At 39.0% G+C, this 26,362-nt stretch overlaps 1 protein-coding gene across 2 annotated transcripts in view; it reads right to left on the bottom strand.

Moving 5' to 3' along the window:
• Positions 1-236: 236 nt before the first annotated feature.
• The window catches only part of lingo2 (leucine rich repeat and Ig domain containing 2), an 867,433-nt gene continuing 841,307 nt past the window's right edge, over positions 237-26,362 (bottom strand). For both annotated transcript variants that reach the window (XM_016991077.2, XM_016991080.2), the window contains one exon: positions 237-26,337. In XM_016991077.2, the coding sequence (XP_016846566.1) occupies positions 24,481-26,301 (1,821 nt within the window). In that variant the 5' untranslated portion in view covers positions 26,302-26,337 and the 3' untranslated portion in view covers positions 237-24,480. The remainder of the gene's footprint in view (positions 26,338-26,362) is intronic.

Genomic DNA, 26,362 nt, shown 5'->3' on the forward strand with positions numbered 1-26,362 from the left:
CAGCCACACATGGTCAAAAGGTAGAGGCATTTCCAATGAGAATCATGTGTCTAACCCTTGCACGTATACAATCAACATGGGGCCAAAACATGGTTTCAGGATATGGAGTGCTGACGGGCTACAAAAAACCTAAGATTCCAGTCTCATACAACAACAGCTTTTGCGACTTGAGCTATTACATATTAATGAAACAATTGCATGAATCAACTGATTAGAAAAACAAAAACACTAGGAGATTATTTTATTTTTATTAACCTTTTATTTTGTAGGAAAGTATTTTTTTTAATTTTTGCGTCTCAACAGATGAAATTCATAACCTTGTTTTCTGGTAAGACAATTCAAACATACAAATCAATTACAACAATGTGCTTTTCAGCTTTTTTTGTCATTTTAATAACCAACAGTTTTGAAGGACACAGACAATAGGGCTTTAGCAGAACAATGGTACAATTAAAACGGCTTTTAGTGAAAAGCAGATGTCATTAGCTGAAAGGGAAAAATGAGGAAAAGCTTCCTAGTATGGTGGTTGTTCTTTTGATCAGCCAATACTCGATTAAAAACAAAATTAAAAATACCAGTGAAGGAAAGGGCAGTGTTTAGAATTCTTTCCTGTGGGAAATCAGCAAAGTATTCCTTTCACTGAAACAACACAGGTAGTGATAGGGCTGGCAGACCGAAACGAATAAAACCCTCACAATAAAGTATGTCAGTCAGTCTCCATGCTCACTTTTGCTTCACAGCATAATAAAGGATGCTTTTAAAATATCCCTTTCCCCTATGAATAGTTTGCTTATTATCTTAATATCTATTACATCGCATGTTTATTCATTCCTTGGTTAGTATTTGCTCAGACATCTCCCCCTGTGGATAATAATGGAGAAAATACTTTTCATACCCCTGGCATTTGAGGTTGCTTCATATAATTCAGTCTTGAAGTGTGGTCTTTAATTGATCATTATCTTCACAAGATTCTTGAAAATGGGCAGTACTGCGTACCCATTTTGCATGCAAAATTTGTAACTCCCTCTTATGTTCACCTTTTGGAAAGCTCAGTTTCCTGACACGTCAAAACTGAGACCCTTCTGTAACTATCATCCATTGATATCATGCAACTTTGGATATTCTAGCCCATTTGTATGCTAGCCCCCAGTAAGGAACTTCCATGACAGAAAACAAGAGGAGGCACAATAGTATGAGAGGAATCATGTCTTGAGAAGGACAAAGGGGTTTGCTGGTTTGCAGTGATTCCTGGGATTTTATTCTGTAGTAACACTCATCTAAGGCCTTGTACCACTGAACAAGCCTTCCATGAGCAGCTGATAGAAAGATTAAACTGTTTATGACTGGATCACTTCTTATTGGATGGAGTGGGTGACAACCTGGGAGATAGCTCCTCCAATTGTAGTCCTAGTAAGATCACCAAGCCTTCTCTTTATTTGAATTTAAATATTACCTGAAAACTCCAAAATATTGGAAGGATTAATTTTAACCTTGTCTCTTGTGCTTCAACATCACTGGGTTTTGAATGATAACTTTTTATTGAAATCATCATTATTTTTGTGGGCTGCGTCGGAAAAACTCATACATAAATTTGGGAGTACTGTAGTCTTTACAGGGATGGAAATAATGTCCAGAATCCTCTATCACAATCTCCATCATGCCTTTTTTGTGTCTATATAAGAGATTCACTAAAAACCTGTGCTAGTGAAGATGCATAACAGGACAATAACAAGATGCACACAACAGACTTTACCAATGCCTTTGGTCCCTACTAGCTAGTAGCTGGCATTGTGATACACAGCAGTCCTGATGTACTTCGGGACCAATGTACATTGAACCCGTTGAGTATTGATCCCATTGTGCATTTGTTCTTATGCACATCAGCCACTTTACTAGCTGGAGCCTCTGGTGGCCTTGGGGATAAAAGCCTCGTGACTTGAAGGTTGGGTTGCTGACCTGAAGGCTGCCAGGTTCGAATCCCACCCGGGGAGAGCACGGATGAGCTCCCTCTATCAGCTCCAGCTCCATGTGGGGACATGAGAGAAGCCTCCCACAAGGATGGTAAAACATCAAAACATCCGGGCGTCCCCTGGGCAACGTCCTTGCAGACGGCCAATTCTCTCACTCCAGAAGCAACTCCGGTTGCTCCTGACACGAAAAAAACAACAACTTTACTAGCTGTTTCATAAAATAACACAAGAGCAGCCTCTTACTATATATGGGCATTATAGAAACACCCAATTTTAATTATGACAGACATAAGACCACTTCCAAAGATACTAGTCCCCCGGAAGGATTACAGCTTCTCTCCCGCTTCTCTCCATCTCTCTCTCTCTCTCTCTCTCTCTCTCTCTCTCTCTCTCTCTCTCTATATATATATATATATATATATATATATATATATATATATATATATAACAAAATTAAAATGTTCTTCTTGATTGTCAAACAATCCTGGCAAGGAAAATCCTAGATGCACAACTATTCTTGCAATTAGTACTAATTCTACACAAAATACACTGTTATTTACAATATATTTTTTCTGTGTAAAAAAAAAAAGACATGAGAAGATTGTGTGCAGAAGAAGTCCCCAGCTATGGTATTTTTACACATGAAACAGAATTTTCCCAAACTATAGGATATTCTATACTGAAGACAACAATTTCTTACATTAAAATGCTGTTCGTGTTCAGGGAATACAATTATTTTTGTGTAGAAATCATTTTCTATTTTTCTGCACAGAAAATGATGTTTACTGCACATAAAGATTCTGGACATTTCTATAGTTGTTGTCAACCTTTGGCATCACTTTTGGTGGTTCTCTATGGCAGAAGTGGGTGTTTAAGTTACCAACTGTCTCAGAGGACCACGAAGATAGGTAGAGCAAAGGGAAAACCAGTATGTAATTTCTAGACAGGAAATTAAAAAAAAAACAAAAACCCGGGAGATGGCAAATTATAAAGCTTTGTGGGGTAACACCCAGTCACTTCTCTTTCTCTTACAGCCAATACAATAAATGGCCACATGGGCTAGCCACTTGGGATGCAAGAATATGAAGGCTGTTCTATGTTTCAAAAGCAGTTGTATGAAACTACATGGGGAACTACTAACATAAAGATAGTTCACAAATCTCATAAATAAATCTATCACAGTTGCTAGTACATACAAATATCTATTAGCCCTTCTGGTTTGTAACAAGACAGACAATTGGTCTAGCTGGTTAGGTATTATAACAGACTCAAGATGGCACTCAGATACTATTCTCCAGACCTACCTGATGATATCAAGGACAGAACCTGTCACTTTCTGTGCTGCAAAGCATGAAGTCTGCACATGGTTGCTATCTCTCAATTGAGGTGTACCAATAGTGTGGAGAAGAGGAAACTGAGAACATTTCACATCATACAAGCAGAACTCCCTCATCTAGCCATATTTCTCTCTTATCCAATGATTTAGGTAAGTGTCTTATTTTCAATCTGGCTTTGCAGTTGAATCAAACATTAATGTGGCTGCTTCTTTTTAGGAAACTGGATGCTTGATATTGTTCACAATTTCTTACTCTATTTATTAGAGATGAAAATAGCATTAAGCCATAGTCTACAAATATCTACTAGTAAATGTTTTCTCCCATATGAAATGAAATGAAAGTGGGGACATTCAGTATGGATCCTCAAAATCACATTGATAATCTTCAAGTTGATAACATTCTCATTCATTAAAAGAAAAACCCTAAAATTTGAACAGTATCAATTGTCATCAGCACATAGGTTCAATGTTAATTTGCAGCACTGGAGGAGCTAGATGCATGAGACATTTGTATAAAGCAAGGTGTCACCCCCTGATGCCAAAGGGTCATGTTGCCAGCCTAAAACCCACAGGAAGTCATTCTACTGCTACTGAAATTTAAAGGCTACCACCAGAGTTCTCACTGTCACTGTATTTGATGCCAAATGGTGCAGGAGGTCACTGGAGTATTTAACATAGAGATTTAGAAATTATTAGGGCAAAGCAACATTTTCTTTTTTGGAAGGGATAGGCAGAAAAGGAGTTTTGGAAGCATTCCCAGTAAGTTGGTGAGTTGGTGACACAGTGGGTTAAACCCATGTGCCGGCAGGACTGGTGACTTGATGGTTGGGTTGCTGACATGAAGGTTCCCAGTTCAAATCTAACTCCGGGAAAGCACGGATGAGGTCCCTCTATGAGCTCCAGCTCCATGCAGGGACATAAGAGAAGCCTCCCACAAGATTGGTAAAAACATCATCTGGGCCTCCCCTGGGCAACATCCTTGCAGATGGCCAATTCTCAAGTCGCTCCTGACACAAAAAAAATAAGGTGGTGACAAAGGGGACTGTGGGCCATGCAAGATATAAAACAGAGTATAAGGCAAGAAACAATTCAGTAGGAAGAGGAGTATTCCTATATCAAGATTATTCCTGTCTAGCATGCTGCTAAATATGTGAAACTATATTGATTCTGGTCATAAATATATTAGAGTTAAGCTTATAGGATGTACCAGACTGAGGCTAGCAAATGGATTGTTACCATGTACCATCCATTTAGGAAGATGGAAGGATGAAGGAATCATTGCCACACAACTCCTTTGAAAAGGCCAGAATGTGTTCATGTGTTAGTTGACCATGACTAATGAAATGGTCTTAAATTATGAGAGAACTGGGGATTTTGAGAGTTATAGTTAATCAATTAATACATAGTTAATAAAATAACATAACAGTTGTTATTAATTTGATGCCTTTCCAACACAATCTTAATATGCAGAGCACATCCAACTTAAACTCATTTGGTCTGTCCAGCCAGAAACTCAGTTCAGATCTCAATTAGTATCTCAGAAGGGCAAGCCAATAGTATAATTCCAGGACAGATTCAGAACAATATAACCAGGTGTAAATTGTTCTGAACAGAAATGGGAAAAATACTCTTTTTTCAGTTTGAACACAAATCAGAAAAATATAACTTTTATATTGATTGCAATCTGAAAAGATAATATTTCTTAATTCTGGCTATGAACAATTCTTTGAATCATGTGCAGGATTATATTACAATTGTTGAATGTACAAATCTATAGGCTTGGCATGTAATGATGGAAGAATCTGTCACGTGGAGACAGTTGGGCCCGAAGAATATATGATGTTAGTTACAAGAATGTAATTTATGTGCAGCTACAAAGTGATTTTCTAAGGTAATATAATGCTTTCATTCCTCCCTACAATTGATTTATATATCTCTAGGAATTTCGATTAAGGAAAGAAATTATTGATACATTTATTAAATAAAATAAATGTATTAAATAAATAAATTTATTAAATAAAATAAATGAAATAAATAGTTTTGGTAGCTGCACTAAGAGCACAGAAAGTGAAAGAGAAGAGATCATCACCTGCTATTCGCAGAAAACTTCATATTTATATTGATCTAAACCAGTGGTTCCCAACCTGTGATCGGTAGACCACCAGTGGTTCCCAAGAACTGAAATATGGTCTGTGGCCACACTGTTATTATACTGTTGCAACAAGAGTGACTGGTCTCTCAAAACCCTCTTATAGTGTCGAGGCCAAGGGGATGTTAGCAAGGGAGAAGCTGACTACTCATGAAAGGCATGACATTAAGCCTCCTGACTGCTGCTTCTCTTCTGCTTCCCCCTCCCCTCCCGAGCGGAGCTGTTCCATGTGATGCCTGGGAGTGGGGTCGCCTTGGTGTCTTCGTTTTTAGGCCTGTTCCTAGGGTTTGTTGGGGTGCTAATTCAGAAAATTGCATGGGATAGACCACATCAGCCAGTAAATATGTTTTTTTGTGGGTGAACGGATAGCGACTACTGGATGGCATATGTTCAGTATCAGTAAATAGAGCTGATGTGGTCTATACAATGCAGTTTTCTGAATTAGCACCCCAAATAACCAAACCGAATATAAGAGAGATATTTGGCAACTGTGCCATCTTTCCCCACCAAACAGCAGGTATTGAAGGGAGAGTGCTTCTATCTGAAATTCTTTGCCAACTTTCCCAGGAATCACTAAACAGACACATGAAATATTTGTCCTTGTAAATCAAAAAGGCTATCTCCATTGCGATAAACTCTTTACATGCCATTGCTTGTTTCCCTGCTCAGAGGAAGAAGTCCCAAGAGGGCATTAAAGGAGATGCATTGCACTGACTTGTATAAAACATGGCCATCTTTTAAAAGAGAAAACGCCGTTTGTTTCTCAGCGATAGGCAAACTTTGCATAATGGATGTAACCTGCTAGTTTTTATAAGCTCAGCTAATAGCTTGTACCAAAAAGAATAGATTAGAATTTCTAGCATTGCAGATTCCCCCACCCGATCTCTATATATGTGAGAAAGAGACAATGGCTATGACAGGACTTGTGTCATCTCATGTGTTTCTTGGATAACACAAAAAGCAAAGTACTTGGAAAACAGCTTAGAACAAAATAGAAGTTCCCTCTTTGAAAGAGATGAGGTAAATAAGCCCCTTCCAGCTGGTGATTAGAGCTCTAACGAGCTAAATGAATCCCTCAGGTATTAATTACTGATCCAACTCCAGCAATTCAAATACAGAGCCCCAGGTACTCAGGCAAGGTGTTAAGCGGCCCACGTCACATCTCCTTTTGTAAAAGATTCATTTACATTCCCTCATTGTTATCAGACTGGGGCTGGCCCTATCTTGTTACTTCCTTCTTAATTACGTGGGTTGAGATTCCTTATTGCCAGCACAATCTCTGCATTGAGCAAAGGAGAGAGGAAACACTAAACCTTATCACAAGAATGGGTAAAAGGAATGGTTCTCTCTAGTAACAGAGGTAGCATGTTTAACACAAATGCACAACAACCGAGCACGCACATACATATGAACCCATGCATTCATGTCACTTGTTCTCTACTGTATTCATTTTTGTCCTAGATTCCCATCAGCCACAACCGGTGGTGAGGAAGGCTGGGCATTATAACGGAAACAAACATTGCTAACTACAGTGTTCCCTCACTACTTTGCGGTTCTCTTTTTGCGGATTCGCTGTTTTTCAATAAACTCTAAAATAACATTATAAATCATAAAAAATTACAATTTAAAGCCTAAGGAAGGGAGGAAGGAGAAGCCGAATGGAGAGAAAATGAGCCCAAGTGGCAACGAGAAGAGAAGGAGGCGATTTATCAACACACTAATGGTCTATAAAGACTTAAAATAGTGTATAACTACTAAAATAATGTATATATAGCGTCTCTACTTTTTGGATTTTCACTTATTGTGGGTGGTCTTGGAACCTAACCCCTGCAATAAGTGAGGGAACACTGTACTGAAAATGGTGGTAGGACATGCATTTCTAAGGTGGCATAAATAGAACATGCTTGAAATGTAATTTTAAAAACTTGGTATTGATTAAGTCTAATTTCAATAATAACGATAGGGATCTCTAAACCTGAAGAACTGCATTTTCCCATATCTGTGAGGAATATCCTAAAAGTTAAATTGCTTCTTGAGCAGTGGAATGAAATGCCTCAGAAAATGTGGGGTTTTCATTCCGTGGGGCATTTGAAAAGAAACTCAATGGCAATCTATTGGGGATACTGCACTTGCATTGTGTATTATGTGCAACGTTGAACTAAAAGAGCTCCAAATATTTACTCAGAGGTTATATGAGAACAGGACTTAACATGAGTGTTTCAATGGCCTCTTGGTTACGGGATTGTTGAATGGCAAATGAGCCCTGTTATGAGTTCTCTCCTGTAAAAAGTCACCCTGACAAAAAATAAGTGCAGTCATTTTTCAGTGTTGACCACAGAGCTTTAGAACAAATTACTGAAGCAGACTGACTTGAAAAAATCTTGGTAGACCTTATAGAGCAGAAAGGGGTGGCTTGTTGCCCTTTAGAGGTTGTTGGACTGCAACCACAACTCCTAGTATTCCTCATCAACGCTGGCCAGAGCTGATAGATCTTGCAGTCCTATATCATCCAAATTTTCCCAGGGGAAAACTGAGACAAGTAGTCAAGTAACATCAGAATGTGGTCAAGATGGCAGGAGTTAAAAATGAAGAAGACTCGAAAGACAGCAAAGCAGTTATGAGTTAACTGGGAAGGGAAATATTCCACCCTCTCCTCTTCTTTGTTCAGTGTTGGGCTAATTGAGAGCAAACCACCTTTTGCATTTTGGAATTTAAATAAGGTTGAAAGTGGGAGGGGGTGAGAAAAACTGGAACATTTTAAAAGCAGCTGAAAAAAACGGGATGATAGAGCATTAACCAAGACTATTCCTATCAAATTAGGATGGTTGCAGTCCAACATAATAAGAAGAACACAAGTTATCTAGGTTTGTTTCAGAGACAATTTGAAGCTTTCCTGAAGTTTAAAATGTGCACCTTCTAATCCTTAATGAGCCTGATTTGATTTGAGTTTTCTCTTACAATCACAGTCTGTTTATGAAGTCAAATTTTATGGATATGGCAGCGGTGATTTCTTTATTGTATATTGGCTTTATGTAAATACGGCTTCGCATATGTGACTAGTAAATGAGCTATAAATTATTAGCCTACATCAATGCTAAACTGTCAATTCAATAGCAAATCCAGATCAGAGGCAGCCTGCTCATTAGGTTCTAGGTTGCTACCACATAATTGCCTATTCATTTTTGGGGCATTTGCATGTAGGTAACCCAGTAACACATCTTATGTAACTGAAATCTGAAATCCCTTGGCAGTGAATTGAAGTCTTTAAAAAGAACTCTCCTAAGAAGCAAAAGTGCTACGTTAACAAAGCGAAATGAGTATTTTCCAAGCTCCACATGTATAACTTTAAATTGTAATGAGGATTCCAATCTTCTTATGTTTATATATATGGAGACACTGGAACTCTAGTTTGGAGAAGAATATTTCCTCTCTGGTAGCTGGCAAGTTTAATTCACTAGTTTATTAATCTGGAGGTTTTTCTGATTGCATTTGAGTATTTCTTTCTTTTTCCCTATTCTTTTTTTAACCAAGAGAAAGGACTGTGCCACAAAAACAATAGCGAACATTAAAACAGTTGCAAAGAAAAGCATTTGAGTACCATGGAAGAAAAATGAAAAAAGCGTATTATTCCTTAATTATAAGAGCAATGGGTCCTGTTTTGTTCAGCGATGTCATGAATGCAAGACTATCCATTGATTACTTTGGTATTAGGCTGCATGGATGGTGACCCAATATATGTAGAAGTATATAAGTATTAAAAAATTTACTGCATTTGCAAGGCTTGTTAAACAGGCTGATTTTCCTGTTACTGAAATATAGCTGAAACATCTGCAGAGTCCACTATGCAATAGATTCTTGTAAATGTCTGAAACAGCCACTAGATGCCATTCAGAAAACCTTTACTGTTGCCAATTTGTTTGGGACCCCAATATTGAGCTAAGGAGACCCGATCTGGAGTTGGGACCCACAGTTAAGGAGCAGTGCTCTAGTATATCCAGTTTAGCCAATGGAAAGGCATCCTGGTATTTAAAGTATAATGCCATTCTACTTATTCCTTCATCAAGCTATCTGTCACCAAATTTTGAAGGAAAATATTTTTGTAGAAAACTGAATTTTCTGGTGGGGAATCTGAATTCTGACATAGTGCCTTACGAACTAAACATATAATTTGAGAACAAGAAAGTCTTTTATGTTAGGTGTGCAAGTATGTCCCAATACTTGTGATGAGTTCATTTTAAAAAATTGAAAAATAATATAGTGTATTAACATATACATTATTTGTATCACTTCCCATTATTCAAGAGGCCTATACCTTTGTGTTTTGTTTTACAGATGGGGAGATGTGTCAGAATATTGCCTTCTTTTCCAAGTCAAATTAGTGATGAGGATCCATGGGAAGAAGTGCAGAAGATTTGCCTTTCCAGTGGGCTGTAATTCATATAACTCACACAATTTACAATTGATTCATTGCTGCAAATTAGTGGTCACTGCTGAGACAGTTGATATTGATATTTGTGACAGATCTCCTTGGTGTGGGAGGCTACCAGAGGGACTTTGTACACTGTGGAGTGATAAAGTCTGGCAGCGTAAAGTGCAACCTCCTTTATTTCTAAAAGGGAAGGGAAGCTGGAAAAGACTATATATTTATGTTACGTTATGGAAGTACAGTTCAATGGCAGTAGTTTTCAGTGGCAATAACATCTTGAGGGTAAACCTGGACAGTGAAATAGCTTTCCTTAGAAGGTGATGAGTTCACTTTTACTAGAAGTCTATGAAGAGAGGTTGGTTGGCCATCTCTCTGTAGTGCTTTTGAAATCTATATATATAAAAGAGTGATGGAATCGCGGCACCGAGCAAAACAACTAAACTACAGGCCTCCCAAAATTGAAATTGGACAACACAACCCATCATCCACGCCTCTAGGTTGATACAATAAAAAATCCCATCAAAAACCTCCATGGGACCTTAAAACCCCAGCCGTCAGCCTGGCTGGAAGGCCCCATGGTGGTCGGAGGAGGGGCCTCCATGCGGCGGGGCTGCGGAGTAAAAATTGTCAGGCCGTGGCGGGGCCCCAGCAGGCGTGGAACAACCCCCCCCAAGCGCCACCTCCTCCATGCGCCACAGGCCGGAGGGAGCCCCCCCCGACCCACCTCAGCCTCCCGAGGCCGTGAGGCCCCAAGGTTTCTTTTCTTTTTCTTTTTTTTGGGATGTGGAGGCCTGCAGAGCTGAAGGCCCCCCCTCCCCATGAAGACCATCGCAGCCTCCTCCGTGCCCCGCAGGCCTCAGGGCGGCCCCGGCCACGAGAGAGCCGGAGCCCAAACCTTCCCCCCCCCCAAGATCCACCTCCGCCTCCCGCCAGGCCGGAGAGAGGCCGCAAGGACCAAGGTTTCGTTTCTTTTAACTATTTTCTTTTGGAGATAAACGCCTCAAGGCCGGGAAACGCCCTGGCCCCAAGGAGGGAGGCCCCCAGGCCGCAATGTTTTGGTTTAGTTTTTTTAAAGATGGAGGCCTCTAAATTCCAGAAAGGAAACAACTGGGCCAGCTAACATCTCCCAACAAAGGATTCCCCCAGGCAGGAAGCAACAATATAATCTCTAAAATCAGGGCATTACATAAAGAAAACACTCTGAAAATGGGAATTCCAGAAAGGAAACCAACAGGGCCAGCTAACACCTCCCAACAAAGGATTCCCCCAGGCAGGAAGCAACAATATAATCTCTAAAATCAGGACATTACATAAAGAAAACACTCTGAAAATGGGAATTCCAGAAAGGAAACAACTGGGCCAGCTAACATCTCCCAACAAAGGATTCCCCCAGGCAGGAAGCAACAATATAATCTCTAAAATCAGGACATTACATAAAGAAAACACTCTGAAAATGGGAATTCCAGAAAGGAAACCAACAGGGCCAGCTAACACCTCCCATCAAAGGATTCCCACAGGCAGGAAGCAACAATATAATCTCTAAAATCAGGACATTACATGAAGAAAACACTCTGAAAATGGGAATTCCAGAAAGTAAACCAACAGGGCCAGCTAACACCTCCCAACAAAGGATTCCCCCAGGCAGGAAGCAACAATATAATCTCTAAAATCAGGACATTACATAAAGAAAACACTCTGAAAATGGGAATTCCAGACAGGAAACCAACAGGGCCAGCTAACACCTCCCAACGAAGGATTCCCCCAGGCAGGAAACAACCAGGCTTCCAAACAGCAAGGCTATTCAGTGCTGTTCAGCCTAACCAAGCAAGATTTCCCCTTCATAGTACACCCTCAGGGTTTCAAGCCATGAGGCTACTTCGTCTCATTCAGCCTGCCCAAGAAAGGATGCCCCTATGTAGAAAGCAGTCAGTCTTTGAAACAGCGAGGCTATTCAGTGCCATTCAAATTGGCTAAAAAACCATTTCCCTACAACGCAAGTACCCAGCCTTCCAAGCAGCAAACCTATTCCATTGTATTCCAGCTCACCAAACAAGGATTCACGTAAGGAGAAAACACCCAGACTTTAAGACTGCAAGGCTATTCACTGCTATTCCAACTGGTCAACAAATGATTCCCATCAGCCACAGAAACACGTGGCCGGGCACAACTAGTAAAATATATAACGGTATTATGTAAATGCACATACGTTTACATACTATCTGTGCATGTATGTATATATACTCTGGGAGCCAATGGAAATTTCCAGTGATAGATATCTGAAACCTTAAAGATCATTACATGAGCAAAAAAAAAAAAAATCAATTGAAACCAGAGTACTGGAAGAAAAACAAGAAAACAAAAATCATACAAACAAAATGATAAAAACCCATCTCTATTGCTCAGAATATACAACTGGCTTATTCTTATTAATATTTAAAGACAGGAAATATCTAAATTGTCAAGGTGACTTTGAAATATCCTCTATCTTCCTCAGTTACCAGCTATATAATTAATTTTGGTATCATTAACATGTGTTATTCCCCAAAGTGTTTATTCAGTCTTTAACCCTGCAACACAATCAATCATGACTTGTATAATTTCTCTCTTACTTAAGCTGGTGTATTTCCACCACAGACAGGGTTTATATTACGTTTGTGACAGTGAATGTATGATTAGAGTAGATTCAGTGCCAGCCAAAATGGGGTGGATTGAACAGGAATGCCAAATGTATTATACACGTGAATGTTGGAACTGCAAATATTGTTCCTTTAGTCTTACCAACAGAGACTATTGTATCATCTTGGAAAAATAGTAGGGATCATTCATTTTAATCAGTGGTTCCCAACCTGTGGGCCATGGTCCACCCATGGGCCATGAGACCTGAAATAAAGTGGAGAATATCAGCTCTAGATTATTAAACATGATTTTCTGTGGGCGAGCAGATGGTGACTACTGGATGGCATATGTTCTGTATTAGAAACTAGAGATGGTGTGGTGTATCCAATGCAGTTTTCTGAAACAGTACCCCAAATAACTAAACCAAATCTAAAGCTGACCAAAAACAGATTCGTAACCCTTTTGGTACTAACATTGGAGAGTGGTCCCTGGTCAAAGTAGTCCCTGGTCAAGTGGTCCCTGGATAAGTGGTCCTTGGTCAAAAAAAGGTTGGGAACCACTGATGTTAACAGACAATTTCAAAAGTTAATAGTGGACCAGGTTGAAATGGCATCAAGCTGCATGGTTGTTTGGTGAGCTCACCAAGTGACGAGTGCTGGATATGGAGAAATAATGATTTTGGAAACATTGGGCCCACAGATATTGTATCGGGCTGCAGGAGATTCATAGAAACAATTACATAACATATGGACTCCCTTTCCTAGTGAGAGAAAGAACACAAAAGTGTCCCTAGTTGCAGGTGAAAAGGACGGTAACAAGAAAAAAGCTCCCTGCCAGGTTGCAGCCCTCTTTCTTAAAATCACCACAAATCCATCTTTCTTAATTAATTCACAAAACAGTGAAACATAAGTTTGCCAGAGAACAAGTGCTGTATAACTCCTCCTTCTACATTTCTACAAAAGAATAGTGAATAAAACCCCTCCAATTTAAGGCTGGGGAAAATATGGGTGCTGTTGTAAGTGCAGCTTAAGAAAACAAAACACAAACAAATAATATGAGATTTAACTCCATTAATTTTTTTAAAAGCACAGAACTTTTAGAAATTTTAAGAACAATAGAACAGCAAACCATCTGAAACAAAAAGGGTGAAAAAGGGTTAATCCTTTGCTTACCTTAGCAGCAGGCAGAACATGGTATGCTCATGTTGCAAGATATAACCTAGATAAATGGAGGAAAGCTACATCTGGGTAAAAGAGCAAGGAGAAACAATCCCATAACTGAAAAGAGAACAACATTTGTCCAGGTTCCTGCTAGCCAAGAAGAATAACTAGCGGGGGGGGGGGGGAGTTCTTTTGAATGAGAGCTTTGACAGCTGTCAAAGAGTTATCAGAATGGCAGCTTCAACTAGATCAAAGATTGGCCAAACTTTCAAGCAAAGATATAGAAGAGCTTTAGTGATCCAAGCAATTCTGAAAGAGATCAGATTAATGAGGAACCAGCTGAAAATGGAAACAAAACAGTTGGGTACCAAAATCTAAAGAGGGAACTAAAAGGCATAAAAAGGACACTGGTACAGGGGAATGAAATGATGGTTAATCTGGAAGAGAAAACCTGGAAAATTCAAGAGGTGACTAGAAAATGGGATCTTGACAGAGAGCAAGATTAGACACGATAGTCCTGCTGGAACTTAAAAAACATGAATAAGCCTTGAGTTTTTGTGAGATTAAAAAAACAATAATAAAAGGATGCTATCTATGAAAAGATTTCAGAAGCAATGGCACAATTGTTAAAATGACTATATGAATTGGACAAGACTTTCAGTTTGGATTTATGGGATGCCAGGCCTAAGCATTTAACCAGAGATGTAATTTTGTGAGAAGACAATAAGGAATGAATTATATTGTCATACATACATAAATTAATAACTTTGACTAGAGGAAAGATTTGAGTCCCCTCAGGTGAGAAGGGCGCGGTATAAATGCTGGAAATAAATAAATAAATAAAGATTTGAGAAGAGACGGAAAAGAAGATGGATGAATTAATAACTTTAACTAAAATTAAAATTTTAACTTTAATTAAAAAAAGAATGGAGCTTGGGGAATATGGGGATTAGAAGTAATTCTTAAGATGTTAATTCCAAATAGGAAATAATAAGGGCTAGCTAACACCTCCCAAGAAAGGATTCCTTCAGGCAGGAAGCAGCCAGATTTTGAAGCGGCAAGCCCACTAAATGCTAATCAAGGTGGTCAATTGCAACATTCACACTTGACTCAAACAAACAAGAATTCTTTCTCCCACCTTGAACATTCCACAGATATATAACTTGCCTAGTTTCCAACAGACCTCACAACCTCTGAGGATGCCTGCCATTGATGTGGGTGAAATGTCAGGAGAGAATGCTTCTGGAGCATGGCCATACAGCCCAGAAAACTCTCAGCAACCTATGTTAAACATAAGTAAAATTGAATGACATGTAGAAGTTATATTTAAAGGAGAACATAGTCCTATTATTAACTCAAGATTTGTTGATTTTATAATAAAGGAGATAGAAATAGTTCAAAATTACATGCTGGAAGTGACAATTAACACATGTTTAATTTGGTTAATTGTTCTAGTTATACAGGCTGAGCGTACCTTATCCAGATTTTCAAAATACTCAAAAATCCAAATTTATCTTCATGGCTGGATGAGAAACTGACATATTTGCTTTCTGATGGTTCAACGTACATAAACTTTGTGCCATGCACAATATTATTAAAAATGTGTATAAAATTACCTTCAGGCTATGCATATATGAAACATACATTAATTTCATCTTTACATTTGGGCCTCATTCCCGAGATATTACATTATGTACATATATGCAAATACAGGTACAGTAGAGTCTCACTTATACAAGACTCGCTTATCCAAGCTTCTGGATTATCCAAGCCATTTTTGTAGTCAATGTTTTCAATATATCATGATATTTTGGTGCTAAATTCGTATATACAGTAATTACAACATAACATTACTGCGTATTGAACTACTTTTTCTGTCAAATTTGTTGTATAACATGATGTTTTGGAGCTTAATTTGTAAAATCATAACCTAATTTGATGTTTAATAGGCTTTTCCTTAATCCCTTCTTATTATCCAAGATATTCGCTTATCCAAGCTTCTGCCGGCCCGTTTAGCTCGGATAAGTGAGACTCTACTGTATTCCAAAATTTGAAAAAAAATATCCAAAATCCAAAACATTTCTGGTCCCAAAGATTTTAGATAAGGTATATTCAAACTGTAATAGTACTGTTTAGTTATGGGTTAGGGTGTGTGGATGATTGTGCAGAAATCTAATGTGTTATAAGTGAGATGACCAAAAAATAACCGGGACTGTCCTTGCCAAACTGAGACACTTGGAAGCGTATGCAATATAAGTTTTGATGTTTTTCTTTTATTGTATAACTGATAGGCTTCTGTTGCTTACATCTCCTGTTTCTTATTGTATTATTAATATTTTTAATTATCTATTTGTTGTTTTTTCTCCCTGATTTTCTAACAACATTTTGCTTATTTCAAATGCTTTTCCTGTTTCCTTTAATGCCAGTCTCAATATTCTATGTCAATGCAAGCAATGGAAAAGGAAGCAAAAGCTAGGAGCCAGGCTGTATGTGCTGCAACTTATTTGCAGCTAGTATTCCCTGTGTAGCTTTGACAAGCCACAGGTCCCTGTTTATCCAAAGCAATGTGGAAAGGAACTCTATACCCTACATCAATTTTCCATTTAAACCATACATCTCAAACAGCTCCTTGCAGAGTTGGGGAGACATAACATGTAGTTTGACACTGATGCTTATGGGTTTTCCCACAAGGGATATGTAGCAGCTTGAAGAAAGGAAGGAATGTTTGTCACAAAGCACTGGAAAAAGAGTTAAACCCCTTCCCAGAACATTTTTCTAATCCAGTTTAGAATCTACTGCAATTATTTGTTTAAAAACAAGGGAACCATAAGTTTTCCCTATCAGTCCTAATCAAAGAGGTGGTTCACAGACCAGTGCCAGTCCTGATGCCTTTGGGTGCTAGTCCCAAGAGAGCTTCAAGAAGGGAAGAGAAGAAAAAAGGTAGGAAAGAAAGAAACAATTGATGCCAATGGACACAAATATGAGGATGGCGCCTGCTCCACTGGACAGATAGCCTGGGAAGAACTGTCCTATATCACATCTAGGGCCCTTCCACACAGCCCTATATCCCAGAATATCAAGGCAAAAAATATCTGCTTTGAACTGGGTTGTCTGAGTCCACACTCAGATAATGTGGGATCTTCTGTCTTGATATTCTGGGATAAAGTGCTGTGGGAAGGGCTCCTAGTTGTATCTTGACACAAAAAATGTACTGGTTAATCTGTAGGACCGTAAAGGCCCTGAAAAGAAGTGGGAATAGGGATAAACTGTTGCAGCTTGACAATTTCCGGTTATAAGGAGATATTGCTTGATTTGGAAGTGACAGAAATGTTACCAGTTCCGCTATCCCTATAATCCTTTAACATCCTTAAACAGATAACTTTTCAATATCAAGACTTTACTGTTTAGGTCATTACACTTATTGCTCTTGCTGCTCTTGTTTAGTGGTTTTAGTGTGATTGTTGGATATTGGGAGACCTTGCCTCAAATCCTTGCTTGGTGATTAAAACCCGTTGTGTGACCCTGAACAAGTTAAAATATCCCAACTTCAGAGAAAGGCAAGGCCAAACTTTATTTGGACAAATTCTTCTAACAAAACCCCTAACTCACTAGAAATCAGGAATGACCTGGAAGCACACAATGATAACAATATTGTCCAGTTACTACTTGTCAGTGGCTGAACCATGTAGGAGCTGTGGTGGCACAATAGGTTAAACCCTTGTGCCGACTGGACTGCTGACCTGAAGGTTGGGTTGCTGACCTGAAGGTTGCCAGTTCTAATCCGCGAGATGGGGTGAGCTCCCGTCTATCAGCTCTAGTTTGCGGGGACATGAAGGAAGCCTCCCAGCAAGATGGTAACACATCTGGGCGTCCCCTGGGCAACGTCTCTGTAGATGGCCAACTCTCTCACACCAGAAGTGACTTGCAGTATGTTCTCAAGTTGCTCCTGACACTATTAAAAAAACCCTGTAAAACATCTGTAATGGCTGAAGGATGGAATCTACACAGATTTTAATATTTTCAAGATTCCACAAATCCAGCAAATGACTATCAGTGAGACTCGTACTCACCATGTGATCCATACTCATTTTAGCTTAATCAATATAAGCAGGATCAGCCTTGCTGTTGTGAAAAGGCAGTAAAAGTTAAACTATTATCTTTGTGGTAATTGTGATTCCTGTCAAAGCTAGGGAGATGTATTTGTGGAATTTGCTAGTTTACGTGACAAAATAATTTGGTTGGCTTTGAATACTGTAGAACAAGAAAGAGGAAGAGGGGGAGAAAGGCCAGAAGGGATAAAAAAAAGAAATGCTGTTGATACAGAAATGCTGGTATAGAGAAACATTGCCATTCATCTTTGTATCATAAAATAAAGTCCTACCATCATCTTGCTGCTCTTTTTAGAGAAACTGAAATTCTCTTTTAAGCATTTTCGTGCAACTGATTGAAAATTCAGTTTTGTTTTGAATAACCTTCTCCTTAACTATTTTTATGTAGTGATGAAGTCCACTGATTTGCATGAGACTGACTGACTTCATAGTATGTATGTCTGAAAAATGAAGCTCAACAGGTAGTTGATATCAGAAAACCGTTAGGGTTCTTATACATATATAGTGAGCCTACTTTATCCATGGATTCTGTATCCACAGATTCAGCTCTCCATGACTTGAAACTCATCCCGTCCCGCAACAAAACAAGATTTCCAAGGCAAACCCTGATTTTACCAATTTGTGAGTCACTTTTTTTCTGATAGGAGTTGCTCACCAGGGCTAAAAGGCATCACTGAGTTTCAAACCTTGGTGCAGCAGTAATCCATAATCATCTCCTGTCTGAAACAAAACATACATAGAAACAATGCATCTAGACTCATTCATTGCATTTTAGGAGTTTTAAACAATGAATGAAAGTTGATAAATGGATGGCTGGATGGATAAGGCAGTATAATACACCGAAATATCTGGGAGAAATAAACCTCAGCCTATGGGTGAAGTTGTTATGTTGCATGGCAAATCAAGATGTTTTGTTTATAAATAAAGTCTACAGGATGTATAATTTATATTGCTGAGCAAATGAACATTAAACAAGGAATGTATACATTATCTTCATCCTCATGGAGTGCTACAGAAATAAGTTAGAGCAGACAAATATTACACCAGAATTACCATAATTTTTTAAAAGATGTATCACTATACATTCCTTACTGCCTGTATTAATGACTTATTCTTAATCCATCTGCAAGACATTCTATTAGGCACACATATATAAATACAGATATTCTTTTTTTTAAAAACTCCCAAAATTATAAAAATGTCTGGTCCCATGCATTTTGGTTAAGTGATGCTCAGCCTGTATCAGTACACAATTATAGTTACAAAGAAGGGATAAGCAGATAATTATAAGGAAGCAGGTAGAGTACAGTAGGAGTTATAAGTCTCTATATCAGAAGAAAGGAAGGCTAAAAATAAAGTAAGTAAATAAATAAACCTTCAAATAGCCACTGAATTATTTTTTCACTTGTTTTGCTTATATGACAGAGCAGAAACCTTGTTACACTATTCTTTAAAATAGTTCTTGTTTGACAGTTTGGTTGGTTTTTGGTCATCTAATGTTATTAAAACCTCACAATTACATTAGTAATGTGAAAGGAGATCAAATAACTTTGAGAAGAAAAGAAATGCTCACAAAGCTTAAAACTTTCTACCTACTCAATAGTCTACTTGAGAAGCATATAACATATAAAAATACAAAATCCAATAATAATAATAATAATAATAATAATAATAATAATAATAATAATAATTTCTTACTTGCCTCTCCTCGTGACTCGAGGCATGTTACAGAAAAGCACCTTGCAAGCAATTTGTTGTCTTGATCCTTTTATTCTATGAGAAATCTATTTCAGAGTGTGAGGTCTAATTGAAAGGTAAAAACCTCCAAATAGGAAGAGTTTACTGGATTTCCCAGCTCATGAGCCAAAATAACATGGTAGTTTGGGTTGCTATGGACCTTGACCTGGAGAAGTTGCAAAACCTCCATTTGCTGCTCTGGTGGAGAGACCTAGATGGAGTTTTCCTACAATGTGTTCTTCCCACACTACAGCCAGACCCTTTGGATGCATAAACCATTTTGGTGGGGCCAGTGTGCTTCTTTCCTGACCTTCTTCCTTACCTCCGTTGATCTCCTTCCCTCTCTACTGGATGGTTAGCTGTGGAACTATCACTGGCTCCATTCTCAGTATTATCTCACCGATTTGTAGAAAGAAGCGGCATACTGTATATGCTTGTGTATAAGTCAGCCCCACGTAAAACTCAAGGGCAGGCTTTGTGGCCAAAATTATGAATTTTGATAAATCAGGGTTCATTATGTGGGGAGGATAAAAGACCAGTGCTTTCTGAAGGGCCAACCACCCCTAACTGCTACCATTACCATTTTCCCAACTAGGCATTCAAAAATGTCAGAATTAGTGCTATAGTGGAAAATGTAGATGTCCATTCCTCTTTTAGGTTCTCCCAAGACAAACCAGGTTCTTGCCTTTTGTCACTTCAATCAGAGAATGGGATGGTTTCTTTTTCATATGAGTTAAGGTTAAGTACTTATAAGTCATCTCAAATGTTTGGGTCAATTATTGACTAAAATTTCCATACTTATACATGAGCATATACTGCCATTATTGTACCCTTACTCCCAACTCCTCATCTTGAATTTCAAAGAAAATGTATACATGAGGGAAGTCCAATGGTACACTCACTTCCTATATTAAATGTATTCTTCTTATTCTTCTTATTAAATGTATTATTGTACAAAGTTTTATGGTGTAGCATAAAGCTACAGATGCATGGCAAATAGCATACCAGAATGTCCGGGTGTGAAATGGTAGTAGCTGCCATTAAACATGTCATGAATATAATTAGGATGGGATGTAGTAACAGCAATCCAAATACATATACATAACCAATGTAACATTATGCTGATATTTGACAAATTTGGCCAAATGTTTCTGTATTCATTAGGAAATAAAACGATAAATAACACAGTTTATATTTTTACTGTATTGAATTATAAATCCTTTGGATTACGGAAAAACCCCTATGGAATTCAATGAAAAATATATGTGTAATCCTTACAACTGCTTTGCTATCTCAGCCCTAAGCAACATGATTGCTACGCTCTTTATATTAAATAAAAAATCAATCATAGACATATTTTGATAGAAATATCTTAAATCTCAACTCTCTTTTTAAAAAGTTATAGATTATATAACACCTAGGCAGGAAGCATGGGGATTATATCTAATTAATATTTTTTACTAATTCATGGTACATTTTTTTAAAATAATGTTAGAAATTACTTCACAGTTTGCTGTTAACTTAAGGACGACCATTCCTGTAGTTGTTCCATTCCTATTGGAGGTCAAATAACATCATGGTTATTCTGTCTTTAAGGGCAGCACTTGTTCAGTTTTTGGCATAGAGAATGGCAAGTTTGCACACATTCTCCAATTCTTTTCTCTAATCCAGTGGTTCTCAACCTGTGGGTCCGCAGGTGTTTTGGCCTACAACTCCCAGAAACCCCAGCCAGTTTACCAGTTATTAGGATTTTTGGGAGTTGAAGGCCAAAACATCTGGGGACCCACAGGTTGAGAACCACTGCTGTAATCGGTGATGAAAGAACAGAGACAAGGTGCTATTTCACATTTGGAGTGAAATCCATTCTGGTTTGTAGCCCTAGCAATTTTGCATGGAAGGGGAGTTCACTTTTCAGGATACCTGTGTTTTTAAAAATAATAATAATTAACAACATAAACAATGGAACAAAACAAAGATTATTACTACTAATAGCAACCATAAATTAATTTCTGAAGCACACAAAGAATTAGCAAAATGGATTATTTCAAAGCTAATATTACAAACTCTATGTGCACACACAAAGACAAAGAATTGCTCATTCCATGACTATTGTTCTTCATAGTTCATCAGGATCATTTTAAAATCATCAGTCACAAATTGAAAGAGACAAATGTATGGGTTCTTGTCAGCTACAATATTGGGATAGTCAACAACTATCAGAACAAATGGTTAATTTTAACTAGAGTAAATCCACTGAGGCCCCTTCCACACAGCTGGATAAAATCCCACATTATCTGCTTTGAACTGGAATATATGCCTTGATATTCTGGGTTATATGGCTGTGTGGAAGGGCCCTGAATTATATACTGAGTCAAAAGACAGGCAAATTCCATTGTCACAGAGGGTCTCTACTGAGGCTATCGTTTCCATTTCTCCATACCAGCATTATGGTGCAGTGCGTTGTGTCTTTTTTGCATGACTTTGAAAAGAAAAACAGAAACATAAATACATAAAAACATCGTGAGGTTTTGCCACACATATTATTTCTAGCCCTCCACTCTCAGGAATTATCCATTTCCATACTTAGAAAAGGCAAAGTACTAAATTGACAACAACACTACCATGAAATTATAACAACAACCAAATGGGCATATCAAGGTTGTTTTTTTTTAAATAAAAAATATTGCTAAGAGCCAGCTCACACAGTGATTTCTTCTCATCCCACTACTTCCTTCACATGAACCACCTCAGGGCTGACTACAAGGAGAAATTAATATGAACTTGTACCACAAATTAAACTGGTTTCCAAAATGTCTGCAGTCCTTTAGAGGCAGTGTGATCAAAATGCCCATTTCCTAGCTCATAGCAGTTCTTTGGCTATAATCTTCCTTGACACAATTTTTAGACCAAACACAGCTATTTCTCAGGAGCTAGGACATAGTATTGGATCCATCCAACTGCTCAGAAAACATGAAAGAGGACTATAAGATAGGTGGTATCACTTTCCCCAAAAAGTGCCATTTTTGTCCTGGAATATGCAACTATTACAAGTTATTTTGAGGTATAACCAAATCCATGACAACAGATGCTCTCTCTCTCCCCCCCCCCCTCTCTCTTACACACACACACACACAATTGAGGGGCTGACTTTTGCGGAAGCTGCATTTCCCTTTAAAACCTTTTTTTGCTCTCTCATATTATTGAAATTTGAAGTGGCACCTCTATTTTTTTTCTCTCTCCATAGGGTCATGTTGCCAGGGATCATTTGTATGAGGAAAACCCTGCAACAAAGGATTATGTGGATCGTTTTACACATCCTATAAATACAAAACTGACAGTGGCTTGTAGTTTGGCAGTACTTTGGCCTTTTGGAAGCTATCAAGTGTGGAAGGTTTTGTTGAGTGGCATATATCATCCTATTATGCATGGCTAACTCTGGGTTATTGGCATCAGGACAAATCTACTCTTGTCAGCAAGGCTTCTGTATGTTTTCATTTGCTTTTATAAACACAGAGCTGATAGCCTTTCCCTAGGAATATGGCAGAATACATTTTCTTGGTTCTTTTTCCCAGTACACATTAACATTTTAACAATGGACTAGAAATTAAAAATGGAAGGATGCGGGTGGAGAAAAGAGGTGAGGGACTGTCATCCAAGTGTGATTTTCAGTTGTCATGTGAACAATGGTTAGGAAGTTGGACATCAAACTCTTTTACAGATCTGGTTCAGCATGATCTCAAATACTTTTTAAAAATATTCCATTCAATATCAAAATTAGGTACATAATCTGAAGAGAAGTACAGTTTTCCCTGACTACTTCGCGGTTCACTTTTCGCGGATTCTCTGTTTCGTGGTTTTTCAATAAAATCTAAAAGAATATTATAAATCATACAAAATTACAATTTACAGCCTAAGGAAGGGAGGAAGGAGAAGCCGAAGGGAGAGAAAAGGAGCCCAAGTGGCAATGGGAGGAGAAGGAGGCGATTTATCAACACACGATTGGTTGATAAAGACTTAAAATATAACTACTAAAATAATGTATAAATATTAAAATAAATATAGTGCCCCTATTTTGTGGATTTTCACTTATTGTGGGTGGTCCTGGAGTATAACCCCCACGATAAGTGAGGGAACACTGTACGACAGGACATTGGCAGTCTACCATCCTAAATACATTCTCTTTTGACTTAAGGTCTGACACTAGACAGCATCATTCATTGATGGCTACAGAGGTTTGATTTGGGAATTTGGCTGTATGTCTGGTCTGGTCTGACACTGGTAAGGTCTGACACTACATAACATCACTCATTGATGGCTACAGAGGTTTGATTTGGGAATTTGGCTGTATTTCTGGAAAGAATTACATCACACTTGGGTCAGTTACTACGGAAGTAACAAAACTGCTAATTTGTATTGCTTTAAAATGTACACAGTAAATATGTATATTAAAAAAACAAAACAGTAACACATTAACTTTGTGATGCTGAACCAACTAGAAGGTATGCATGATGCGAGGCTTTAGCAAATGAGAACTATAGATACAAACGTCATTGCAGAGTATGTTGTAGACAAATGTCTCTCTCTTTCTCTCTTGCTTTAAATATGAAATCCTACACTGTAGGGTTTTTTTCCTTCTTTTTTTTGTAGCGGTAGAAAATGTTTGGAACAATTGTCTGTGAGCATGAGCCGACGATTCGTTACTGAGATCCCCAGAATGCCAAAAAATTTGCAATGCAAACAATTAGTACTGTATGCCAACTCTGCAAAAAGCCCTAACACACACACAGCCTCAAAACAAGAGGCTTCAATGTACAACCTCAGAGAGTCTTTCTGGTTTCCATGTACCACTTTTGGCACTGAGGCAGCCCAAGGGAAGCTGCCTCTAGCCTGGCGATCCCTACATGCCAAGCATCTTCAATCGGTTTGAATGCCACAGGAGAGGAGATAAATAAATAAATAATGCTAGCAGCCCAGCCATCAAATCATTTTCATATTGAACCTGCGTGGTCCTGGAACCTCCCCTTCCACCACAGCACCATTGTTTTTGCGGGGAATGTACTCTAGGTCAATGCTGGCTTTATGCTTGCCTTTCCCTCGGCTCCACACAAAAAGTAGTAAGAAACAAAATAAAACTACCCCAAGGAATGTGAAACAGCCCATGGCTGTCGACACCAGTATTGTCTTCAGGTCCAGGGAAAATGTATTGATGTTGGTCCCATTGGAACTGGTGTCATTGGAATCCGTCATGTACATAGGAGTCCTGTTAGCATAAAGAAAACGATCTGACACAAATCCCTTGACAGTGAGGGTGGCTGATGTGGTGTCATTCCCAGCTGCATTGCTGGCAACACAAACATAGAGCCCACTGTCTTGGTCTTGGGCAAACCGGATTTCCAGTGTGCCATCTTCCAGCACAGTAGCTCTTCCGTTAGACTTCGTGGTGACTAGTCTCCGTCGTGGTGTCAGCCAGGCAATAGTTGGTTGAGGATCACCATCAGCATTGCACAGAAGTTGCACTGTCTGCCCTTCATCTACCACCAAATATTGCAGCTTCTTCTCATGTATCCTGGGCTTCTTGCAAGTGAAGTAGAAAGAAAGGGCAGTGCTGTGGAAGTCTTTGAATGGCCTCTCCTTCACACTATCTGGACCAGCACACAGGGGTTGCTGGCCACCGAACTGCAGTGTGGGCTGCCTCTGTAATATCCAAAGCAAGCGACAGTCACAAGCAAGTGGGTTGTTGTTTATGGATAGGACCTCCAGGGCTTTGGTGGAATGGAAGGCATTCTCCTCAATAGTTTCCAAGAGGTTTTGGGACACGTTTAGCACATGAAGGAACCGCAGCCCCTGGAATGCATGGGGCTCAATGGCACGCAACTGGGCTCCGACAATATGAAGCTCCTGCAAGCGCAACACATCAGAGAGCATGCCTGACTCAATAGTGCTGATGGGATTGTAGGAGAGATTCAGGTGGGTCAGGTAAACCAGGTGCTTGAGAGCAGCATAAGGTATGGTGGACAGGTTGGTATTAGTGATAGAGAGATAAGTGAGGTTCAAACCATACAGGCTATTGGCAGGAATCATATCCAGCATAGGCCAGTAGTCTATTTCTAGTTTTTTTAGGTGGAACAATTTCTTAAAGGCATATGGAGGCAAATGGTTAATGTTGAGATGTCTCAGATGTAGGCTGATGAGGTTGTGAAGGTGGGAGAGGGCTTCTGTTGGTACAGCTGTGAGGTTGCATTTTTCCAGACTGAGCTGCTCTAGGCTAAGAAGTCCACTGAAGGCCCTGTGAGAAATGTAAACCAGATCATTATCCCCAACCTCAAGAGACTTGAGGTTGTGTAGATCCTGGAACATGTAGTCCAGCAGAATGACAATCTTGTTCTCACTGATATCTAGCTTTGTTAAATTTGACAGACCTGTGAAAACGCCCAAAGGGACCAGCTTCAGACGGTTCCCTTTCAGTCGCAAGGAGCGCAAGTTAAACAGATTATTAAAGGCTCCAGGCTCGACATTGGCAACAATATTGTCACTGAGATCTATCTCCTCGAGCAGCGGGAAAGCTGTGAACTCTTCTGGGTTGACACTTTTCAGCCTGTTCTTGCTAAGATCCAGGATTTTCGTCTCAATGGGGATGCCTTCAGGGATGGCAATCAGGCGCCTCCGGTGACAGCTGACAGACTTGTTCTGTGCCGAGCATTCACAGCGGGCAGGGCAGCCAATGGTGGAGCCCATGAAAATTAGCAGCACAGCCAGACCTAGAAATGGCTGCCAGCATGATATGGCTGTGTGAAGCATGACTCCACTGATGTTGTCTAATTCTTCGTCACAGGCCTGCCAAGAGAGGAGAGAAGAAGAA

This window comes from Anolis carolinensis, chromosome 2 (assembly GCF_035594765.1).
Source record: "Anolis carolinensis isolate JA03-04 chromosome 2, rAnoCar3.1.pri, whole genome shotgun sequence".
Lineage (NCBI taxonomy): Eukaryota > Metazoa > Chordata > Lepidosauria > Squamata > Dactyloidae > Anolis > Anolis carolinensis.